The following is a 21,372-nucleotide window of genomic DNA, read 5'->3' as shown; positions in this document are numbered from 1 at the left end:
GAGTGGCTTTCCGCTCCGCCCATTACGTACGCATTCCGGCAGAAAGGGAGGCGGTGACGCTAGCCTCAGTCGTTCTATACTTGGTGCAGTATGAAGTAGGATGCGCCAAGATTGCTTGTTGAAAGATGCTTAGAATATATAGTATAGTCTAGTATATGCATTATACACGTGTAGTATATTGTACAAGATGTTTGCCGGAAAATCCAACCAACGCCACAGTATGCTTAGCGGTATTCCAACCCAGGAAAAAAGAGTGAAGAGAACAAACGGCCAAAAGCAAAACAAACCGCCCTATTTATCCTTGGTCGCTGGCGTATCATCAACAGTCAGAGCCTCCTCCTCGTCAAAAATGGTCTCATTTTGAGGCATGAAGCGCCGGTAGTACTGGTCCTGCTGGTCCACAGTCGGATAGATCATCCTCCACTTGTGAGAATCGATAATATCGTTTTTGGTGTATTTACGGAGGAACTCTTCATCCGCTTCGAATCGCTTGCGCTCCGCCTTCGGCAGGGGGTACAGCCTCTTAGGAGACAAGATATCAACAAGCAGCGTCCTTACGCGGGCCGCGATGGCGACGGCTCTATCGCCTGGCACTTTCTGCAATCTGATGGTTTCAGGGTCCACGCCGTACCGGCCGGTCAAGTCTGGTTTGCCCTTCAGCGACGCGTCCATGGCCTTGTCGAGCGAAAGTATAAGGGGACGGAGATGGTCTGCTGCGATTGTTTGGAGATTGAGGACGAGTTGATTGGACATTTTCTTGAGGTTGGAGACGTCGGTGTTTTGTATCGACAAGTCGAGGGTATTCAGCGTCAAAAGGAGTTGCGGGTTTTCTTCCAGGGTTTTGAGAAGATCCAAGTAACTTTCTATGGCTCGGTAGTCAGGGAGCATGAGGCCTTCATCCATGAGCTTCAGTAGCTCGTTAGCGTGTTTGAAGACATTCATATTATTGCGATCACGGCGGCAGATAGCCATGGCAATGTGAAACGGTAGGCCCGACTCGATGCCATTTGGGACCAGTTTGTCGCGGATGAGTTCAAGCGCGAGGCGACTTGAACGAGCAACACGAAGGATACGAAGATATGCTATGTACGAGCGACGGTCTGGTGTAATCACATAGCCGTGGTTGCCTTCCGTGAGGTGATTCCAATACGCCTTTCCAGCTTGCGCAGCAGTAGTCATGTGCAAGCACGTCTCCAAGATAACGGAAAGCTCTCGGTTGCCTATAGGCACATAGTTCGGGCCCTTGGGTTCGTCCTCAGTTGGCTTTGGTAATTGGGATTCGGGTTGTTGAGGCGCAGGTCGCTTGAAAACAAATTTCCGGGATGGAGCTTGGAAGCGTTCGGGTTCCGGAGGAGGTGGTTGAAGGTGAGGCTTCGCATCCGGCAGGAAATTGTCAAAAAGCTTCTCAAAGGCGACATCTTCCTCCAGCTCCACCTCCGCCTCCGCCTCCGTCTCTGTCTTCGGGCGAGGCATTGGGGCCGTATGTTTGACTTGCCTGTTCAGTAGGTCCACAAATGGCACATCCTCCTCAGGATCTTTCGGCCTCAAAGGGGTGCCCTGTTTTGCAAGTGAACGGCGTGAACCGACCTGGAGATCGCGGGGTGGTTGCTTCGCCAGGATAGGGATACCAGTAGTTTGGTTAATGAGTTTGAGCGCCTCAAACAGATGCCAATCACCGGTGCCTTCCCAGAGGAGACCAACCATGGCTGAAACAAGCTCATTCGACATCTTCAACTCGCCCTTCTTCCATCGATAAACAACATCAGTCCATATTCTTTTGCCCTCCGCAATCAGCTCCACCCGGGACTTGTAGGTCCTTTCCGCTCCAAACTCGCGGGCTCCTTGTTCTTCGGCCGTTTTCTGGATTTTCCTCCTTAGGGCGCTCAGAATAATTGTGTACGTATAATCATCCGGCGAGCCTGGTCCGTCTTCAGGCAGAGAACCGGCAATTTCCCAAAGCAGATTCATGTCTCCATGGTGCCCACAGGCAGTCAGCATGGCATTATGATGAATAAGATTAACTTCGATACCACTTTCGGGGTCGAGCATATTTTGATAAATGGACCGGGCCATCGACATTGGATTGCTGAATGCGGTTTTATCCACCTGGCTGAACCCGCGCAGCATAGTCGTATAAGCCCAAGAATTAGGCACACCGCCACGCTTTTTCATCTATCAACCAAGCAAGTCAGCATCGTCCAAATAGACCAATGGCGCAGGAACCAAGCATACATCATTCCAAAACCGAAACGCCGCATTGGTATCTTTTTGCGCAAAGCAGTAGGCCAAAATCGCATTCCACGCTCCTTGGGTATCATACTCCCGCCGCTGCGCCGTCCGGACAAGCTCCGCCGCGAACGCAATCTCATGCTGTCTGAGCAGCCTCTGCACCCGCTCCGCCAGCACCGTGCGATCTTTCAACCACGCTAGCTCCATCTCCACCGACCTCTTCTGGACTTTTGGTCCCTTGTTCATGGCAATGAGCATCAGAGGAGTTTCTCTTGCCGCCTTGGCTGAAGATAAGTGAGGCGTACGCTCCCGGGGCGTCCTCCGCTGTGGCTTGTCCAATCCTGAACCGGCGAGGTCTTCTGGTGCGGCGGTGTCATTTGGCGAACGATCTTGCTTTTCCCAGGCAAATTCCTCAGGAACGCTGTCAAGGCGTTTTGAGCCGGATATCGTCGTCGGGCCGCTATGTGCGCGACTCGATTGTGCTCGTGCTTGCGCGGCCGGTGCGCAAGCGAACGGAAGAGTCCTGTGCGGAGCTCCGACCCATGACGAGCGCAACGGAGACGCCGCTCTCAGGGCTATGTTTGATGACAACTGCGTTCGAATAGCAGTGCCATTGCTGCAGCGGAGCATCTAAGCTTCGGAGTGCAGGGTAAAGGTGCAATGGCTCGCCGTGTGATCGACTGTAGGGATTGTTTCGTCGGACAAATGAATGCGACGGTTCGAAATTGGGAGGTGTCCGAAGACGCGAGAAAATAGATAAAAAAAGGTTGAATATGAAAGCGAGTTGTTGCTCGTGTATAATTCACAAATGTTCTATAACCAAGCCAAAGAGACGATGAGTTTAGCTGCGAAGGAAAATGTTTGATAGCGACGGCGGCGAAATCACCGCTAGTCTGATAACGGAGATCTCATATCAGCACGTGACTAGAGTTTTCTCAGGCATAAACATAAGGCATCGATGCTTCTGCTGCCCTGAGACAGAAATCCAGTCCACTCAACCTCTCGTTTTCATGGTCAACATGAAATAAACCTATTACTGGCGGTTATCTTGCATTTATCAGTATAGCCCATTTATTCGCCCCTGGAGATACGCCTCCGCCCTGGGAAATTACTCCGTATCTACCTCACAAGCACTGATAATCATGCGTACTCCGTAGACATGGACCGAATAGAGTCATCAAGTTCATTTAACTCCCATTTCTATCAACGTAGCTGAAACGATGACTCTCTTATGAACAAGATTGAGCTACAAGTAAATCGCAGTGAAGTAAACCCAACTAAAAGTCCACCTCACCAAGCACTAAACCACCCGCTAGCCCAACCAGAACCACCAACGCCCAAACTCAGTCACAACCAGACAGAAAGGATCCGATCTTTAGTCAGAGTCCTCAGTTTCGACTCTCGAAGGCTCAAAGTCGCCTCCAGACCTCCCTAGTCCAAGTGAGTCCTAGAGCTCGAGCTAGATCTACAGTGCGCACAGTGCGGTAGGCGCAGCCTAGCAGCCGGACAGAGCCAGGGCCAGAGCCAGAGCAGGGCGCGCGCCAACGTCCCCCAGCGGGCCGATGGCCCTAAAAACGGGCTATGCTAACTAACTACTAGTCTACCAAGATCCCAAACATCTGAGTCCCGGGGCCGCCCGGCCAGGACCCAGGCTAGGGGAGATAGGGCTGCGGTTAACTTTGGCCGATGGAATGGGTTTGGCCACCCCCGGAAAATTTGGAAGAAGGCTGCATGTATTGACTAGTAAGGCGTCTGACTAGCGTCGTCTGCGAGCGGCCCAAGCAGAAGTAAGGTACACCGTACAGCTAGCTCACATACACATACATACATACATTAGCTTTGCCTTGCCTGTACGTAAGGCCGAGTTAAATGTAGGTACCTAGTACCACTAGAACGGTAGTCGACACACTCTAGTCTGGTCTCGAGTCACACCACTAATGCTGGTGATCTGTCATTTTTCGCAGTCGAATCGGAGATGATCCAGATAGAGTGTTGGCAGTTTGGAAATAGCAGCCGCAGTGCATGACCAGGCTATAGTTCTGCTGCTAATGCAGGAACTGCAGGAACTGGAGGGCTTAGAGCAAACAAACGCGGAGAAACTTCAATGTGTTGATTTAGCTCAGCACGCCGTACCTATTTTAGCGGATGACTAGAGGAAGCTGAGGAATAGAGTATGAGTGAATGGAGATTCCATGAAGGCTCCGGCATTAGAGCGTAACCTTGAAACAACACAGAAACGGAGAGGATATTGCACATGAGGGGCACAGGTCATAGAAGTAGAAGGAACAGAATGAGTAGTAGTTCACAGGTGAAAGACACCATGGACGATGCAGAGTGCCCGCCAGACATCCCAAATAGCAGTTGCAGAACCAAGCACCAGCTGATGGCATAAAAAACAAGTCCCGACTCGGAACTTTCTTTTCTTTCTCGTCCGACCATCTAGTTCGACATGAAGAGACATAAAAATGATAGAGAAAAAGGAAACATAAAGGTGATGGAGACAAGTGAAGGCCGTTTTGTGACTGGAGCAAACCAAGGCCAGAAATGGTATCATGTGCGCAAGATCTCAAGAAATTAGACCCGGAGACGACGACGGGGGATTAGTGGGGTATTGGTATTAGAACATGAAGCCTGGAAAGGGGGTATTGGGACATCTATTGCGGGTAGCTGGTCGCTTGGTTTTCTGCGATGCCATCATCGATCAGCTACAAACCCCATAGCAATCGGCGCAAGGACCTTCCTCGTAATGGTGGTGTTTTCTGGCGGCTGTCCTCCCTCCTTTCATGCTCATGGCCTGGTCCTGAAAACGCAAAGACAGGAGGACTGGCTACTTACGTTGCTGATAGACTTGACCGCTCTGCCCGTAAGGCGAGTGCGGGTAGTTCGGAGGGTATCCCACTTGCCCGTTACCCTGGTAGGGCATGCCACCAGCACCAGCGCCGTATTGACCAGGAGCCTGGCCATCAGCAGGCTGGTATCCAATTGGGGGTAGTTGTGGTCGGACACCGCCAGGGTACTGAGGGGGCTGGCCGCCCTGTGAAAGATCTGGCTGGCCAGAGGCGTCCATCTGGCTTTGAACAGCGGCGGCGGCAGCAGCACGCTCGCGCTCTTCAGCAACCTTGCGTTGGGCTTCCTCCTCCTTCTTTCGCTGTTTCCACTCCTTGCGAATTTCCTTGAATTCTAATGACCAGTCAGCACTTGGACTTGAAAGGCAGGCTTATCACCGGATGCTCGGAAAGTTGGCGCGCTACTGCGATCCGCAACGCTAAAGCTGTGTAACCCGACTAGCGCGCGCGGCAGCCCGCACTAACCAAAGTATCACAGCTGCAAGCAAATAAAAAAACAAATTAGATATTGCTCACCTTCTGGAGTTCGCTTTTGACCATGAGATTGCATAGTAACGTGGGCATTCAGGTGGTTAAGTGTGCCGTATGCCTTCTCGCAGCCATTCCATCCACACTTGTACATACGCTCAATCTCCTCATAACGACGACGAGGTCGCTTATGCTGTTGGGCACCAGGAATCGGCACAAACGAGTAAACCTGGAATGTCTCGGGTCAGCTACTGAATCACAATAAGGGAAATGATGATGAAAAAATGCGCCTGCATTTCCACGTCCTGGGAGGTAGCCCGACCGCAGCCCCGACATCGGGAGCGTCCCAAGACAACAATCAAACCAATTGCGCAGCCTTTGGAAACAGATGCCAGAATCATCAAGAACATACCTGGCCAGGACGCGGCCCTGCGGTGGCAGCAGGGGAGGCGGGACCAACCGTTGTGGCAGGGGAGCTGTAAGGTCCCGGAAGAGCGTGTTGATGTTGCGGATAGCCATGCGACCATTCTGGACGCGCATACATCTGTGGGGGCGGAGGGGGCGGGTGACCCTGATAATGAGCAGCCATTTCCTGGCCTTGAGGAGTGTAAGGCGAGTAAGGAGGAGGATAGTTTGGGCTTGAGGCCGCAATCGAGGGATCTATAGGAACGTCTCCGTCAGACTTCACGTTCGACTGATTGCGATGGCCATTTTGGTGCCCATCGCTCAGGGTGTTCATGGACGGACTTGTGGCTTGAGCCATACCTGGCGCACCTCCGGGTTGAGAGTTGGGCGCGTGGTGGTATTGAGGCGGGCGGGCCAGGTACTCCGGGTATGCGGGCGAGCGCGCGGCGGGAGGAGGCTGGTTGAGATTGTAGTCGGACTGAGGCGTGTTGGAGGAAGTGCCGGGTCGAACCTCAGGTTGCGGCGTGTACTGAGGGTTTGGGCGAGACTCGGGCTGAGGAGTGTATTGAGCAGGGGCAGCAGCAGATGCCTGGTCTGCGGCTGTGAATTCAGAATGTGTCGCGGTAGACGTTGGATACGGTGAAATCGAACCTGACTGCGCGTACTCGGGAGCAGGCCTGTTGTCCATATAATACAAGAGAGGTGGTCGCTACCGGGGAGAGATATCCCTGACGATCCTCCAAGCTGATAGTCTCTCGCGTGCCTGTTGATAACACGCGTCGAAGGACACAATGAGCTTGCGGACGGGAAGAAAAGAAAGTGACAGGGAAATGCCGGAGCGAGAAGTAGTATGGGGGAAAGAAGAGGATTGGATTGGGGGCAAGATCCTAGTGTGATCCCGTGTCGAGGAAGGCTTGGAGATCCCCTCTCGTTGGCACGTACTTTTAGTGTGGGTGAGGAGGTGGTGAACAATCAACAAGCTGCACGTTGATATGCCGGGGGTAGTTGATGGATAAGGAAGAGCAAAGAAAATAAAGGAAGGATCGACGCGTAATTATGGTCGCGAACAATTCTTTTCCACACTCCAACACAGTGATTAAAAATTACCACAAGCTGTGGAAGTATGCGAGTTGTCGCAGTCGAGTCGGGGAGTGCAGCTGGATCGCGATGCTTAATCGCTTAGTTCGCCAGCCTAGGGTGACGGAGCCTGGCTCTTGCAGGTGGCGGAGAGCACGGCAGCACGAGGGCCAGCGGGAAGAAGGGGGGAAGAGCTTGGGCTGTGGACTGGACTGGCGATGGAGCCAAGCAGGGCGCGAAGAGAAAAAGGAAGCAAAAAAAAAGTGGAAGCCAAAGCCCGTCACAAACTATACGAGAAGCGGGCTAAAATAGAGTAGAATCCACACAGCTCGAAAGAGTGATAGCGCAGGAGTCAAGGCCTCGATCTCAGTGGCGAGTCCTGGGAGTAGCGGTTGCACAAAATCACCCTAAAAGCGACCGGAGCGAAGATGGTTTGACTCGACCCGGCAGAACCAGGCTGGAGCAGGAAAGGCGCGTTTTAAAGCTTCCGCGCCCTCGTTGTGATCTTGAGCACTCGCGCAACGCAGGCAGAGAGGGCAGGCAGAGCACCTCGTGGGATCCGAGATGGTGGAGCAGGGCGTGGGCCTAAAGGAGTTGGAGGCAAAGGATGTATGGTGAGAGAGAGAAAAATTGAAGGGAAAAGCCAGAGGTAAGGACCGTATTACGGGAAAGGGGGGTTGTGTATGGTACTGTCACAGAGAAAAGCTCTTGCTGATTGGCTCGCTGGGCGGAGTGTTGTCGCTTTCTGGTGACGGCCCCGTGCTGGCCCACTTCTCCCCTCACTCTCTCTCTCTGAGAGCCAACCTGAGTCCTGACCCGGCTAAGCTTTCCTTCTAGGATTATTATTATATTATGCGGAACACACTCAGGAGTATTCAGGTGGCAAGGAGCGAGTCATACTTATACAACCCTATTTCTCGGGCTCTTGGTGGTGATTGCAAATCCAACCAGGACGCATACCAAGACATGAAGTCAAGAGTAGGTTGATAGACAACAGTGGTAGGGATTTAGAGCTTGAATGGGCTACCCGCGATTTGGGCTGGACGGTGCGCGCGTCGGTTGCGAGTCGGTCGTGAACCTAGCGCCATGCCAGCGCACTGTCGTTGGTCGACATTGTGGGTTGGCAGGTTAAACACGGCCTAGGCGATAGACTATGGCTGGCGCGCCCGAGAAACGGCTGGAACGGTACACCACTCCAGAAGGGAGCAAGCGAGATAGTGCCGGGCTAGGCGAAAAGGGGGTGTAGCGCAGGTCGGGGTTAGAGCGTGGTGAGGCTGACAGTTAGCACTACTCTATCAACAGACACAGTTTCGCTTGATTACAGATCTACAGAAACGCTTCCTACTCAACAACAAGTTTCGATGACGAGCATTGGGCAACGGCCAGTAATATAACACTACGTAAGAGAAGCGGTGATATCAACTGATTATGAAAACTTTTCAACAACAAAAGTACTGATAGGCAAGCACCGGAGGCGGCTAATGCCGGTCATGCTGATGGGGTTGGTGGAAAAGGAGGTCCTGCAATGGTCACCTGTTGTTCGAGGCTTAATTGCCAATGGGGCGGGGATGGCTGCGACGGTGGAGATCTCAACACCCTTCAAATCAGAGCTTGGGTCTTATTCTCATCCTGAGCATCGTCCCTGCCCTTTAACGCCCGGTTTCCTAGATATTGAAGCTGAAGACAAGGTCAAGTCGTGATGAGCGGGCGCCCGACACCGGAGTCCTGCTATGCTCGTTTCGCACAAGTCAGGAACGCTGCAGTGGGGAATTAAAATGTCCTCTGCCAATAGGAGCACGAAATAATGGGGCCATCTGACAAATCGACTTTGGGTATTCCCCGTTACAGTTAGCAATTTCGGTCGCAGACTGGCTCCTGAACCCATATAACTGAAATATCAGATCACAGGCAATCAAGGCGTCGATGACCGAAGGGATTGAAGCGAGTTTTAAGGCCGAACCTTTGTTTCTCGAGGTCGATGAGAGGTGCAACCGAGGTAAGGAAGATACTTTACCCCCGGATACGTACAGACCAGGACAGCCAAGACTCGAGTAGCGACTCTTGTGAGAGGCTCCAGCTGGAAGTTCCCCATCATTGCATGACAACTTGACAAGGGAATTTGAAAGAGCGGGGTTTGTGGAGTTGTGTCGGACTGAAGCTTGGAAGTTGAAAGACGAGGATGCAAAGTGAGGCCGGGGAATAATTTGGGAACAGTCAAGCACTCTGAATCGTCAACTGTCTTTGTCCAAAGTACCACTCCACGGAGTACTCCAGGGCCCTGATAAGGCTAGGGGCATCGAAAGCTCAAGATGGCATCAGCTTCTCTGTCCAGCTCGCTCGATGCGAGAGCTTTTGATACTACCTTTTGATAAGGTCGTCTCCAGTGATTAGCGACTTGCAAGCAACGGAAAGAGCACGGACATCTACCTTTCATGAGCCTCTCGGGTCAAATTCGATGGCTGCTGGCAGTATAATTCCGACCGGCTAGTGCCCACTGCCGCGTAGGGGCGCTCCATACTTGTGACAGATTCCGCTGCGACTGCACCATACCGGCTTTCGGTGACGGTCAAGGTCGAGGCCCGTAGTACTCCATATTGCAAGTTGCAACTCGGATATTCGCAATTATTCTCTATGCAATTTTCCAGCGCAGAAGGTCCCTTTGGGCCCCGGCCCGGCGCTGGAAGGACAATTCAGCTGCGTGGTTTGATATGCTCGGTGATTGGCCGTACCCCGCGCATCCCCACTCTCTGGATATCGGTGAGAGTTCCTTGCTGGGCCTCTGAGTGGAAGAAAGAAACCCGACGAAATATTCAAATAATACCAGATTGCGAAGATGGTCGAATTGCAACCTGACGGAAGGACCTTCTCTGTATTTTCGCAGCCGCCGTCAATAATCTGTCTCGGAAGTCGGAAGCTGCCCGAACGTCAAAAGACATGAGGCCTCGAAACCCCTGCATCAAGGGGTTAGGTGATCATGCTGGTAACCCATCCTTCCCCTCATCATAGGTATGACAAGCCTGCAGAGTGCATTGTCTCGGCCTTCTGAGGCTTGACCCCTTTTCGTAGCAAACAGATATATCGACTTTGCTCCGTGCAGGCGTATAGTTTATGCATAAGCTATTTGGTGCCGGAAATGATCCACGTGGGCACGACGGTCGTTGGCTGTAGCCTGCACCGGAGCGCCTTAGTATCCCCTAGCCAGCTGTTGACGTTTCTAGAGCGCACCTTGTTTTGACTCTCGGATCGATGTCTATAAATATATATTTCGCCATGGCATCCCAACCAATGATTTCTTGATGGAAAGCGACATTCTGATAGCCGCGCTTCGCACTGCATAACCAATTCGTATTTCTTTATTATCCGAAAAGCCCATACTGCGTCGGCGTACTCCGTGTCTACAGCATATGCTGCGTGCTGGGCTGATGGGTCGAACAGGTGGCCCGGCCTCTAAATTCAAATCAAGCCATATATCGGAGACTCGGCACAGCTCCGTCGTGAAAAACGCCAAACACCATCAGGCGCAAATGTCACCTCAATATATTTGATATTCCGGATAAGAATTTGATATTGGAAACTCTGAATCTCGCTTGCCCAAGGTTCGGTGCTGCTCAGGAGAAGGCCTGTGATTGTGTTGGTGCTCATTGGCCAGCGGTTCCCCGACTGCACGAGTGCCAAGACCTCATGATTCGAGATTGCGAGTGATTCCGCCCCAATTAGGCAGGTACGGAGCTGGCAGCAGTCATGTCGGATCCGGGTCAGTTGTCTCCGGGCCTGGTGCTTTATCAGGTAGGAGCCTCTATTATCTCTATCGCTATCGTCGGGTTGAGGGACGGAGAATGACAGGATTTATCCGCGGAAGACTCTCTTTGACTTCAAGTTCCTGCTGCTTCTAAGGGAGCGTATCCTGTCGCGTTCCATGCATATTCTTCGGCTGCTCTAGCTGCGACCGCCTGCCATGGCTTCGTCTGACCACGCATCGATAGGCCCAGCACTGCTTCCTCGTGATTTTATCAGCAGCGGTCCGCGACTATGAAAGCTAACAGCACATGGGCCTAACCTCTAAGCATGCTAGCCCAGCATCTAGCGTGCCCTTCCCGAGCCACGGGCCAGATTAATTTCCTGCTAAACCGCTCGCAGCATAGCGGCTTACTGTCTCGAAACCAGAATCGGTTTCCTGTCATACGCCTTTGTTACGCGCTGCTGTCAAGCATCTCGCAGTCTTTGCCTGCCTTGATAAGGGCGCCCATCAACCTTTAAAAAATACAGATGCTGCACAAGGCCGACTTGGGATACAAAATGGAGTCGAGTCCCCCCTCCCTTTTTCGGCCGGAATCAGGCCCCGTCCCACTCTGCTACGGCCTGCGGTGCGGCTTTTCCGTGGACTTAGATTGCGACTCTCATCGGTGAGACTCAGATTGAAGCTGGACTGTGCTCGACGCGATGGACCCATGGGTTCTCCGGTCTCCGTCGTACTCGTCGGCTTAAGTACGGCTGAATTCTTGTCTGCTCCACTGCTGCTACACTTAGATGAGCTCCCCGCTCTCAGCCTCTTCGACTCGCTATTTCTCGGTTCACTTGTTTCACGTTCGCTCTATCAGGTTAAGAAGACGATGGCGCGGATGAGTGCCTTTGCGCCTGAGGTTTCCACCTACAAGCATTATCACGACTGGAATTGACCTCGACGTCTATCACATTCCATCGGCTGGCAGCAGGATAGTACCATCGAAGCCAGCATTGAATTGGTCTGATCAGGCAAAATGCCGATCCCCCCCTCTGGTCCGGATGAATAGCTGCAGCCAGTCAATGACAACGGAAAATTATCTTCCGTGAAAGCTACTCGTCATAACTACTCGTCATAGCCGCCTGGAAATTCTCCGTCGAGCTCTGTACATGAGATGAGCTCGAGTACGTATATATGGCTACGCCAGCAGTCTAGCATCGGCCAAGGAGCCCTATATCTGGTCCCAATAGCTTAGCCTTCCTGAAGATATCAAAATATATCAATCAACATAAGCAATGCTCGCCACAGCATTTATGCTAGCCCTCGCGGGTGACATGCCTCTAATCGACGCCCTACCATCTAATCACAATTTGAAGGCTCGAAGTAAATATGGATTTGACTGGGATTCAACCCGGCATCTGTCAGTATTAGACTCCGTTGCGATTCGATGCTCTGTGCTATAGAAACATGAGAATCGAACCGCGGACGCTAACAATATATACTTCGCAGGATCGCCTTCGGCGACTCGTATACATACGTACAAGGAACGCACGGATACCCAAACTACAGCTTCATTGGGGACCAGCTGAACTACGCATATGATGCACCTACGCTATTGACGGATATGATTGTGCAGAATCAGGTTCGTCCGGCTTTGGATCCAAGATCTTTCCCCTGCACCCCCCAGCTAAACTTAGATCATCTCACAGACAGGAACATCCGCCGGCGGCCCCAACTGGGTTGAATTCCTAACAGGCTGCGGACAGAAAGAGGGCTTCACATCCCCAATATCATGCACGAAGCAACTATGGGATTTTGCGTTCGCGGGGGCAGGCGTTTCGGCTGAGTAGTATGTTCCTTACCATCTTCAACAGCTCTGATTTATAAAGATACTTGACTGATATACCACCTTCCTTCTCAGCATCCCCCTCCACCACGACTACACTATCTCCCTCGTCAACCAAATCACACAATTCACAACCTACGGCCACCCAGTCCTAACCTTATCCCCAAAGAAGCCGAAATCAAAGGCCATCGTGGACCCCTCCGCAACCCTAACAGCAATCTGGATCGGAATCAACGACATCAACGACAGCGCAACAAACAGTTCCATCACCTCGTTCTCAGACTTCTACACCACCCTCCTCTCAAGAGCCTTCTCGGCTCTCCAACCCCTCGTCTCATTAGGCTATAAAGACTACGTCCTCGTCAATTTACCACCGCTAGACCGCACACCCGCAAACCAAGCACGCACACTTCGCAACGAAACTGCAACGCCGAATGCCACGCAGGTAGAATGGTTTAACTCCGCGCTATCAACACAAGCCGCGCAATTTCACAGGGAGAATCCATCTACGAACGTCCGGGTCTTCGACACACATAGCATCTTAGCGCATGTCCTTGATCTCCCCGAACAATACGGGATCCTCAACACAACGGATTTTTGCGCGGGTTATAAGCAGCCGGATATTGAGACGGAGTATCAGAAATACGGGTGTCTGACGCCGCTGGATACGTATTTCTGGTATAACTCGGGCCATATTACGAGTCGGGTTCATGAGATCCTAGCGGAGGGGCTGGAGAGGACGTTGAAGGGGTGGAAGGGGTAGGATACTCTGGAGGGATTTGACCTGCTGCTGTCAGCTTTGTTGAATGTTTTTGCCAGGGTGAAGCAGATACAATGCGGCAAAGAAGAGGCATGCGTATGGATTTTAGCACGTGGAGATGTAAATGAATGGTCGCCGAGAGAGAGAGATATATATATATGCGTTTTGACTCAGACTAACAATGGGAAATTGATTAAACAGCCATAATTATGTTCAAGGCATGGACTAAAGCATCTAGTAAAGTTGTCATAGTTGAATAATGAAGCTACACGAGTATAGGCAAGTGAACTATATGCTTCGGTGAATTAGCTGAGCTACCTATCGGAAGCCATCTTGCTCAAGCCAAGAATAGACTTTTTTTAACGAAAGAATAAAGAATTAACATGTATCCGTGTAAGTGCGTGAAATGACCACGGTTATCATCCCATTCCGGAACCTGTAAAGTTCGAGTAAACACATAACGAGTCTATCATGAAAATGACCAACGCCAACCATAGTGAGTTACGAAAAGATATCAAAGAACAACGGAGAACGCGCAAGTCGAAAAAGTGCAAAGGAGGATCGATCGTCTACCGTCGGAAATCGGAATACAAGCTCATGACTGCAGATGGGCATTCGAGGGTCTACCAGCGACGGTTGTTACCGAGCGGCGCAGAGTTGGAGGCAGTGGAGTGACCACCACGACCGCGACCGCCACCACGACCACCCCAACGGCCGTAACCACCACCGTGGCCGCCGCCACCGCTGTAGCGGACCATCTCGGCGAGACGGGGGTCGATCTGCTGCTTAGCCTCGGAGAGGATAGTGACCAAATCACGAGCCTGCTTAGCATCTGTAGAACATAGTTAGCATCGTACCGCAAGGCGAGTGCAAGAGAAGACTTACTGTCAGTGGTAAAGAATGTAATGGCGGTACCCTTGGCACCCGCACGACCGGTTCGACCAATACGGTGAACGTAGTCCTCTGAGTTGTTGGGGTAGTCATAATTCAGGACATGAGTAATGTCACGAACATCTTCAGACAGATTCAGGTTAGCAAACAGAGCATTAGTGTAAGATAGCAGCGTGGCATAGAAGCCCTTTCAGCCGTGTGAGACTAGATGCATCACTCTCTTCAACGGACTTTCATCACAAGATCCGTTAGGGGTCAGTCCGTATGCTGGCAGATATCGGGCAGATATCGAGGTCCTAGAGCAACCTTGGAATGCAGCTTGACAGGCCAGAAGAGAAGCCATTGCGCTTCTCGACCAAGCAGGTCCAGAAAAAAGACGCGCGTCAGAACAGAAGAATAAAAGAATCCTACGTGTCTGCTAAACTGCACTGTGAGTCCAAGGTTCTCTTGGCTTAAGAACCAAATCAGGAGACCCGACAAAGCCTGGACGAGTCAAGTTTGCCAGCATGGGCACTTAAGAGAGCTGAGCACTGTGCCGTTGTCGCACGGCCTCAATAGGGCTGGGGTGCTTCAAGAAGGAAGACATAGGGAAAGAAGGGAGGGAATGGGGAGGCGTGATTTTATCATACCGATACCACGGGAAGCCACATCAGTAGCCACCATGATTGGGCTCTTGCCCGTTTTGAACTCGTTCAGAACCCAATCTCTTTCTTGTTGCTGCTTGTCACCGTGGATGGCTGAGGGAGGTTAGCAAACGGTTCATGGTCAGTTGAGGTTTGGTGTACTCACAAAGTGCTGGCCATCCATCCTGACGGAGGAAGCGAGTGATTTCGTCGGCGATACGCTTAGTACCAGTGAAAACGAGGCACTTGTTGCCACGGTTCTCCATGATCTTCTCGAGGTGCTTGATCATGCGGTCACGCTTCTCGAAGTCTGAGATGACTTCGACGATCTGAGTGATACGGTGGTTGGCGGAAAGGTCCATGGAACCAATGTTGACCTGAATGTAGTTGTTGAGGAAATCGCTAGCAAGCTGGCGGACTTCCTTGGGCCAGGTGGCAGACCACATGCAGGTCTGACGGTCAGGGCGAATCTGGCCGATAATCTTGCGAATCTGAGGCTCGAAACCCATGTCCAACATGCGGTCAGCCTCATCGAGAACGAGGTAAGTGACTCGGCGAAGGTTGGTGCGGCCAGCTTCGAGCATGTCAATAAGACGACCGGGAGTAGCAATGCAGACCTCAACACCACGGGACAGATCACGAATCTGGGGACCCTTGGGAACACCACCGTAAACACAGGTGTTCCTAATGCGAGAGGACTTGCCGAACTTGCTGATTTCAGCCTGAATCTGGACGGCCAATTCACGGGTAGGGGCGAGAATGAGAACGATAGGGCCATCTCCAGGAGCAAGGAGAGGCTGAGCGTTGATGTGAACAATGGCAGGGAGACAGTAAGAGAGGGTCTTTCCGGAACCGGTCTCGGCGATACCGACAACGTCGCGACCGGAGAGGGCCATAGGCCAACCCTGGGACTGAATAGACGTGGGCTTCTCGAATCCCTGTGCCTTGACCTCGCTCAGAACGTATTGAGGGAAACCGGCCTCGTCGAAGGTCTCGACGGGGCGAGGAACATCCCGACCCTGAACAGTCATCTCGCACTTCTTGCGGAACTCGTCAACCTCACGCTGAGACCGGGCGGTAACATCGGGGTGTTCCTTGTAGAAAGACTTTTCGAACTTGGGGAGAGAGTCGAGATCTAAAATCGGGTTAGCTTATGCTGTAGCACATCAGTCGCCAAGTCAACGTACCCCAGTCCTGCTTCTTCAGGCCAGCACCCAGGTTTCCCATGCGGTCACCGCCGGCGCCAGCACCGGCACCACCACCTCGCCCGTAACCGCCGCCGCCGTAACCACCTCCATAACCACCACCACCGCCGCCGCTGTAGCCGCCACCGCGACCACCATAGCCTCCCTGGCCGCCGCCGTTAGAGTAACCGTTCGAGTAGCCGCCGCCGCCGCCACCGCCACCGCCGGAGCTGAAAGGTTATATTAGCCTTTGATCAAGGTGCGGAATATTCATCGAAGAAAAAAGCGCTGGATGGCCGAGTTCGTGGCGCCGGCGGTTTTCAGTGAAAACTCCGGGCCGGCAGCGAACAAACGCGAGAGAACAGCGAGTGTACTTCGCAGCCAATATCACGAACCAGTCTAGCCAGTCTCTATTTTCGATGATGATTTGCGACAGAGATAGCGATCAACCTACCGATAAGAATCGCGCTGGTAGCCACCGCTGCCACCGTAGGAAGACATGATGGAAGAAAGGGAGTTGTGTTGCGTTGCCGGAAAATAAAACAAAGATCCTCGAGTTGAGAATCAGAAGTAACACAGATGTAATAGAAACAGAACTTAGAGTAAGGGAAAAGACAAGGGGAGAAAGAGAGATAGAGGAGAGGATGAGGATGGAAGAGAGGGAAAAGAAAAAGGAAAATAGTGAAGGACTCTGGATCTTAGGAAGGCGCTGCGAGGCAACGTTTGTGCCTGATCGGGTTTAGCGCAGGAGAAAATTAGAAAATCTCGACACCGCCGCTGTTATGTAAGCACAGTAGGTGGCGCTCTCCCAAGCAGAAAGATGAATGAACCAGGGTTGCAATAATAGCAAATCCAAGAATTCATGATTGAAGAGGCGTTTCAACGGAGTTGGCTTGTTAGAATTATCAGGCCTCTGTTCTTTATGGCCGGACAACAGACAATGGTGGGCTGCTGGTATACAACAGTGATCGTTCGCCTCTATTCAGACAGGCAACCATGGTAGACTTCAGAGATTTCTAGAAGTATATACTGGTTTATATGCGATGGTCGCATGTCTTTGTTATCGTACATCAGTCGCGCCCATCGCCGAGTCCCATGTCCCAGAATCTGATCTCCAACTCGGTGGCTCTGATGAATATCTTGATCAACTCCTCCATCCGGGGCGGCGAGACTTTTCTCATATGCTTCTCGAGTAGCTCTGGAGAACCGTTAGTTGTACGCCGAACAGTAATTCGCGCGTTCCACCATGAGGGGGGCTTGTGTTCCTTACCAGAGCCTAGACGGACAGCCTCCGTGTAATCCTCCGCAACGTAGTTCTCTATCCATTTCCAATATCGGTTGCCCTCCCGGAGAGTGTTTTCTTCCGCGTGTAGCCTCTGAGCAATGGCCCCATACCCGATTAGGCAAGGAGCCAGGGCTACTTGTAGTGCAAGCCAGTCTTCCGATTGGCCTACGTCGAGGATGTATCTGCTGTACGCGGTGCAAGCTGATAGAAGCGGTTAAACCTTGACGGTTGAACACGTACAGGCCATAGCACGTGTCACTTACCTGTGGTTTCTGGGATCTTCTCCATTTCTTCCTTGGAAAGACCAAAAGACGCACAGTAATCGACGTGCAGCGCGGTTTCTTGTTGGATATGCAGGACAATTTTTGCTGACTGCAAAAACGAGGAATTAGAGCAAGCGAGATCTGGAACTGGCATGATAAGAACCTACCGCAGCTATTGATTCCATATCCTTGGCTTTATAAGACGCAAGCGCGTTGCTCCGAGCAAATTGAACCTGACAAACCTAATGTTAGTTTGTACATGAAGCGAGAGCTCAGTCAAACGTACGAGATAGAGATAGTCCTGAGACAGATATTCCTTGAAGCGTTGAACGGGAAGCGTACCGCTGCCCAAACCAGAGACAAAATCATGCTCTGTAAATTGCTTCCATACTGATTGTACGTCGGGACGATCCAGGACGTACTCTAGGAACCGCCCTCTTCGGATAGGTTAGCGTTCAGGCGACCAATTCATGTAGAGCGAAAGGGAAAGCATACGGCGCAAACGGCAGGGAGTACACGGAGTGAAAGTGGTTAATCGGACCACTTCCCTTGCCGATATCGAAACTGTTCTTGATTCCCGCTTCAACAAACCGGACACCACTGCGCACGGCTCTCTTCAGGTCCTTCCCAAGCGCGAGATTCGCCGCTATGGCGGACGCAAGAGAGCAGCCGGTGCCGTGCGTGTTTTTGGAAACTAGGTACTCCGTCTCAAATAGAGTGACCTCTTCTCCATCGTAAAGAACATCAACGACTCGCGAGGCATCTGCTGAGCTTTTAGCCGTCTTGTGGTCTTTTGTGAGAGGCAGATGGCCGCCCTTCAGCAAGACAGCTTTGGGACCGAGAGCAGCAACCTGTTTTGCGAGACTGATGAGCCCTTGCAGATCTTCTGGTTCGGCAGAGACCTGACCAGAGTCCTTCAAAAGCAGTTGCGCCTCGGGGATGTTGGGTGTAAGGACAGTTGTTAGAGGTAGCAATTTCGTACGCAGCCCCTGAACCGCAGCTTCAGGTAGTAACTGCGAACCGCTGGTCGAAAGCATCACCTATGTCCTAATGAGTCAGATCAGCTCATACAAAACAGAAAGGCTTTGTAAGATACCGGGTCCAAGACCACAGACGGGATCTGATACGATGTGAGTGTTTCCGCGATGACGTCGATAGTCTCTGCGGACGAAAGCATTCCTTCATAAGATAAGTACTCATGAGCAAATGGTGATCATGCTATAGTCAAAAGAAATAACTGGGCCATACCAAGCTTGACAACGTCGGCACCAACATCATCTAGACTGGCCTTGATTTGCTTCTTGACGAACTCGGCCGGAACCACGAAGATGTCTTGCACGCCGAGGGTATTCTGCGCCGTCAAGCCAGTGGTCGCTGTGAAACCATAGCAACCATGCGCAGTCAGGACCCTCTGGTCAGCCTCCAGGCCCCTAACCCCGGAGCAAGCGCATTAGCAGACGATCTGGAGGGGTAATGAGGGGACGGGGTGACATACGCGCCTCCTGAGCTGTCGGACCCCGCAATGACAAGGACACGCCCAATTGACATCGCGAAAGATGATATTTCAACGGAATCACAAGCTTTAGTTGAGACCAGACCAAATGGCTTCCTGTAGGTTGTCGCTCACTTCGACGACAAGTTCGGGGAGAAGACGCAATGGTGGGGACTCGCCAGGAAGGGTTTAGCTCGCTTTGCGCAGTATACTAGGTATGGGAAGGCAGGCACAACACAACCAACACAGCGAAGAGAAAGCAGTTTCCAAGGTTGGCTGGCTTTGGCCTTGCCCCTCTATCTCACGCCCTCAGGCTTGTCCTTCTTTTCTTTGATGTTTCTATCGCATCTCAACCCTCCAATATATCTTTCCGTTCCATTGACTCTCGAGACCTACTCTGCGATCCACCAACCGAACGTCTAAGGTCTCCAGGCCTGGATAAATCTTTCGTTCTGTTATATCAGGGCTCCCAAATCTTTTCTTCGTCATTATGAGCGGGGTTACGGACAAGGTAGCTTTGAATCAATTCTAGTCGGAACGCCTAGAGCTTCTAGACGCTACTGATGAACTGAAGTCCATGGGTGTCGGGCTCAATGTCGAGCTGCCTCGGATAGTCGCCCTCTCTTTTGATGATAAAAAACGGGAGGTGGGCGCCTGGATGCTCGCGGCAATCTCAGGAATCAGCTTTCCCTCGCAGCACTTGGATACGAGTTGGACTACGGAGGCCATCTTACGCAAAGCACCGCAGACTTCCCTTGAAGCTCCCATCACACCAAGTCCCGAACAAGAAAAGACAATCAGTAACAAGCTCACTGAGTTCAGAGTGAGCGAGCCTAGTGTCGAGGAGCTCTCATCAGAAGGCGTTTTTTCTATCGTTTGCGATGAAGTGATAGAGTACATCAAAGCTGCAGGAAGTATAATCTTAGGAGATGTACTGACTATCAAAATTTGTGGGTCAGGCTAGCTCAGTTTGACACTGGTCAATGTTGCCTTTATTGGCATGTCGAAAGTTATCGATCCAGAGTCAAGAGGCCCTGGCGTTGATAGTCTAATTGAACGCTACTGGAAGGCCCAACATAGCATTCTCCTCCCCATTTTCCCAGCAACTATGGGCGACACCGAAGACGGAATCAGTTTCCAATTGCCATTGTCAGGGGAAATTTGGGCCCGGCAATGGCAGAGCCGTAGAAGTACACAATGCAAGGATTCCTCGCCGAGTTCCATGGCAGGGCTGGGTATCCATATCGTCAAACTATCTGGACATAAAAGTCCGAGTCCATGCATGTTGTGAACATCGATAAGCTAGATGTCTCTTCTCTAAGCACGGGTACCTCTAGTAGCGCTTCTCGCCATTTTGGTGAAATCGAGGGCTTGAGAAGCAATCTCAGTAGAATGCTACTGGGTTTGATAAAGTCTACTCTTCCCGCCCTTATCACGGATACTGAAGAGGTATTGACCGAGTATGGCACCAAACTCAAACTTCTGGGTGGAGCTCGCACAAACTTACAAGAGTACACGAAGCATTTCCGAGTTTCTTATCCTTGTTTTCATCTACCTTGTCGACGACCACATTTGTGCAAAGCTTCGAAGATATATCATGGGACCTGGCATGGAGAACACCAAAAAGAGGCTCCACCCGAAACTCGAAGAACTGAGCTTCCAGTGTTCTAGAAGCCATCCAGTTCTCTTCGGGAACCGCCTAGCCAACCTCTTCGATCTAAGCCGCATCGACAACTCAGTTACACATGGCCTTGTTCTCTTTGAGAAAAATCAGGCTCTGGCGAGGCCTGGCAGCTGGAGTGCTGCCTCCAGGATCATTGATTTGGTGAAGGCATACTACGAAGTAAGGCCCCCCCCCCCCCCAAGTCCCCGGTATACGCCAAAGCAGCAACACTCCGTTTACGGGCTTCACGCCGTTCAAGGCCATTGCGAACCTGCCGAGGTCAACCTAAATGGAGGTCCGATGCCCAGATCTGAACGGACTAGTTTCTCCAGCAACAGTGACTTGTCGGGCGGCTCCTATATTATACCGACTCCATTACCCCCATTCTCAGCTCACAGGACGAGTAATGAATTAGCCACACCAGTGCCGTATGCAGTACGTGTCCACCAAACCAGAATTGACCGTTCGAGCTTAAAGAGCTTTACTATCAGCAGATGGACGCCCATACAACGTTACAGACAATGCTCGCTCGCATCGAGGGCTCTGGATCTGTTTTCAGACCGAATCGCTAGCAGCTTATCCAGACGAGCGAAGTCAGGCACTGCATACAACAAATTAA

The 21,372-nt window shown here is 51.7% G+C and overlaps 5 protein-coding genes across 5 annotated transcripts; 2 read left to right on the top strand and 3 right to left on the bottom strand.

Moving 5' to 3' along the window:
* Positions 1–117: 117 nt before the first annotated feature.
* Positions 118–3,044, bottom strand: BDW74DRAFT_155822 (uncharacterized protein). Its single transcript, XM_073724898.1, has 2 exons — positions 2,233–3,044; positions 118–2,172 (listed from the first exon to the last, which is right to left on the bottom strand). The coding sequence occupies exons 1-2, from the start codon at positions 2,857–2,859 to the stop codon at positions 292–294; spliced, it is 2,508 nt and encodes an 835-aa protein (XP_073582329.1). The 5' UTR covers positions 2,860–3,044; the 3' UTR covers positions 118–291.
* Positions 3,045–5,056: 2,012 nt separating this feature from the next.
* On the bottom strand, positions 5,057–6,636 carry BDW74DRAFT_179597 (putative C2H2 transcription factor (Con7); the record flags this gene model as incomplete). The annotated part of the gene is made up of 3 exons (XM_073729510.1): positions 5,057–5,409; positions 5,592–5,772; positions 5,956–6,636. 3 exons carry the CDS (start codon positions 6,634–6,636, stop codon positions 5,057–5,059), a joined length of 1,215 nt encoding a protein of 404 aa, XP_073582328.1.
* A 4,655-nt stretch (positions 6,637–11,291) lies between these two features.
* Positions 11,292–12,073, top strand: BDW74DRAFT_155807 (uncharacterized protein). The gene has a single exon (XM_073724897.1). It carries the CDS (start codon positions 11,474–11,476, stop codon positions 11,699–11,701), a length of 228 nt encoding a protein of 75 aa, XP_073582327.1. The 5' UTR covers positions 11,292–11,473; the 3' UTR covers positions 11,702–12,073.
* BDW74DRAFT_179596 (SGNH/GDSL hydrolase family protein) lies at positions 12,042–13,355 on the top strand (the record flags this gene model as incomplete). Its single annotated transcript, XM_073729509.1, has 4 exons — positions 12,042–12,166; positions 12,256–12,388; positions 12,456–12,595; positions 12,668–13,355. 4 exons carry the CDS (start codon positions 12,042–12,044, stop codon positions 13,353–13,355), a joined length of 1,086 nt encoding a protein of 361 aa, XP_073582326.1.
* Positions 13,356–13,975: 620 nt separating this feature from the next.
* On the bottom strand, positions 13,976–19,146 carry BDW74DRAFT_168793 (uncharacterized protein; the record flags this gene model as incomplete). Its single annotated transcript, XM_073726899.1, has 14 exons — positions 13,976–14,184; positions 14,238–14,366; positions 14,873–14,980; positions 15,033–16,001; positions 16,054–16,280; positions 17,170–17,248; positions 17,321–17,536; positions 17,599–17,707; positions 17,766–17,831; positions 17,885–18,035; positions 18,094–18,638; positions 18,695–18,777; positions 18,847–19,028; positions 19,094–19,146. The coding sequence occupies 14 exons, from the start codon at positions 19,144–19,146 to the stop codon at positions 13,976–13,978; spliced, it is 3,126 nt and encodes a 1,041-aa protein (XP_073582325.1).
* Positions 19,147–21,372: the final 2,226 nt, after the last annotated feature.

This window comes from Aspergillus multicolor, assembly GCF_047715735.1.
Source record: "Aspergillus multicolor strain CBS 133.54 unplaced genomic scaffold BDW74scaffold_18, whole genome shotgun sequence".
Taxonomy (NCBI): Eukaryota; Fungi; Ascomycota; class Eurotiomycetes; order Eurotiales; family Aspergillaceae; genus Aspergillus; species Aspergillus multicolor.
This window is presented reverse-complemented; position numbering and strand designations above follow the sequence as displayed.